Genomic DNA, 2,003 nt, shown 5'->3' with positions numbered 1-2,003 from the left:
TGAATAATAAGAACTTAATAATTCATGCATTATTGTTATTATTTCAAGCTATTTACATGTAAATGCTTCAAATCTAAATAAAGGCAACACATGATGTTTGGCAAATCTAGACGACAGTCACGTATCATCTATTAACATGACTATACTATACGTGGTACTATTCTAAATTTCTAATATCGTTCGCATATATATAACACAAGTAATTATAGTCACCTGTATAAATCTAAAAAGTCCGAAAAAAACAAAATTAAATTAAATTGTGCTTCTAAAGGCCTAGAACTAGTTTCTTACTAGCCAAATCACACCTAACCTCCGCTAACCCGACCCGAGAATTTTGTAAATCGAATTCCATCCACATATTTTGTTGATGATGGTGCCCAATAATATAAGCCTCTGCACCAAGTAATTCTGAATTACCAAATGTGAAGCAATGTACTCCGTCGGGTCCCCTAACTTCACCGGGGACCCGGTACAATAAACGCTCAGTGGATACACTCATTTCGGCCCCTTGGAACAATAGTGTCACGGTAGGTAATGGCGGGTAACTTGTTTGGGATAACGGGATTCTAAAACACAAGTCCATTGCACCTTGGAACACAAAATTCGGTTCCCCTAGGTCTCTTAGTGTACCCTTAGTTTGGGCCAAAAACTCATTTTTCAAAGCGGTATAGGCGGGTCCGAGCAAAAAGGTAAATTGGGTACCCGAGTCAACCATGGTTTGACCCGCACCCGTATGGTCGGGTTGTAAGATTGACTGTGGTAAATTTAGTAATTTCGTACCAACTTTAATTCCTTCAAAATGTAGCGAATATGCAACACGGTCAAAATAAGGCAAGGGATAGGGACTAGACATTTGTACTAAGGGTGTATAACTTAATTCCTTAAGCCAAGGGACGTTAGCGTCCCCGAATAATAATACACCCGAACTGTCTTGACCCGAAATACAATATGAAAACTTTGGGTAATTCATTTGTGTCACAAATGATAACGAACCTCGGTTCATACCCAATAACCCGGTTGTCCCCGAGTCGTCACCAGAACTACTAGAACCCGAGTCCATACAACCAAATACGACTCCGGGCACAGACAACCCACCCATAACAAAATTATCCATGGCAAGGGTACCCTCCATAGTCGACATATCCGCGTATCCAACCATCGCATGACAAAGCTTTCTCGGGTCACACGAAACGGGTATGGTCAAATCCCGGGTCCGGGTCGAACAAACCGGGGAAGTACACGGAACCGGGTTATACGAAGTGGAATGAACCGGGTCGAATAACGAATTAACATCTGGGCTTTTCTTACAATGAAGCCATGAAAGCTCACTTCCTGTATCCAACACCATTGTTACAGGCTGACGTGGCGTGCCAACTAGGAGAGAGACAGTCAAACTTACGTTATGATGAAATGGCAGCCGTTGAGTGGATCCACGTCGCATGTCCTTAGCAATCAATTCAAAAATAACCGGATTATTTGTATAATTACTCTGTTTTGATTGAACAAAAACAGAGCATATAAAAATTAAACAAAAAATCCAAAAAAAATATAGTTTTTGAGTACCCATTAAAATATTTAATCCAAATATGCAAAAATTTGAAGAAAAAAGATCTAAAGTTTTGATTTTTATTTGGTTTGGGTGAATTTTTGGGGAATTTGGAAGGTGTTTGATGAAATGCCGCAGAGAGTTTGGTAGGGGTTATATATAGGACGATAAAGTTGGAGAAATAAAAGTGTATGAACAGCTGTTTATGAATTATGGGAAGAAAATATTTGAGGTTCCCAAGGTGGGAAAAAAGTTCGATGATTTTATAACAAACAAACAAAAAAGGTGTTGGATATTATAAAAAAAAATGAGGAAATAGTTTCAATCACATCAAAAAAAATTTAGTAGGTTTGATGGAAATGTTCCTTTTTCTCAATCATTTGTTTATAGTTGATAATGTCATTTATTCTGTATAAAAAGAATAACCGATAAATGAAATGCAGGGGCCAGGGAGTAA

At 38.2% G+C, this 2,003-nt stretch overlaps 1 protein-coding gene across 1 annotated transcript; it reads right to left on the bottom strand.

Annotated features, from left to right (window-relative positions):
• LOC141612430 (aspartic proteinase PCS1-like) lies at positions 1-1,799 on the bottom strand. Its single transcript, XM_074431204.1, has one exon. The coding sequence runs from the start codon at positions 1,565-1,567 to the stop codon at positions 266-268; it is 1,302 nt and encodes a 433-aa protein (XP_074287305.1). The 5' UTR covers positions 1,568-1,799; the 3' UTR covers positions 1-265.
• Between the last annotated feature and the right edge of the window lie 204 nt (positions 1,800-2,003).

The sequence above is a fragment of the Silene latifolia genome, chromosome 11 (assembly GCF_048544455.1).
Source record: "Silene latifolia isolate original U9 population chromosome 11, ASM4854445v1, whole genome shotgun sequence".
In the NCBI taxonomy this organism is placed as follows: domain Eukaryota; kingdom Viridiplantae; phylum Streptophyta; class Magnoliopsida; order Caryophyllales; family Caryophyllaceae; genus Silene; species Silene latifolia.
Note: the sequence above shows the minus strand (reverse complement) of the source record. Positions and strands in the feature narration are given on the sequence as shown.

What these genes read in the sequence shown, in the direction of transcription:
- LOC141612430 (XM_074431204.1), bottom strand. Translation starts at nt 1,567, where the DNA reads ATGGGTACTCAAAAACTATATTTTTTTTGGATTTTTTGTTTAATTTTT.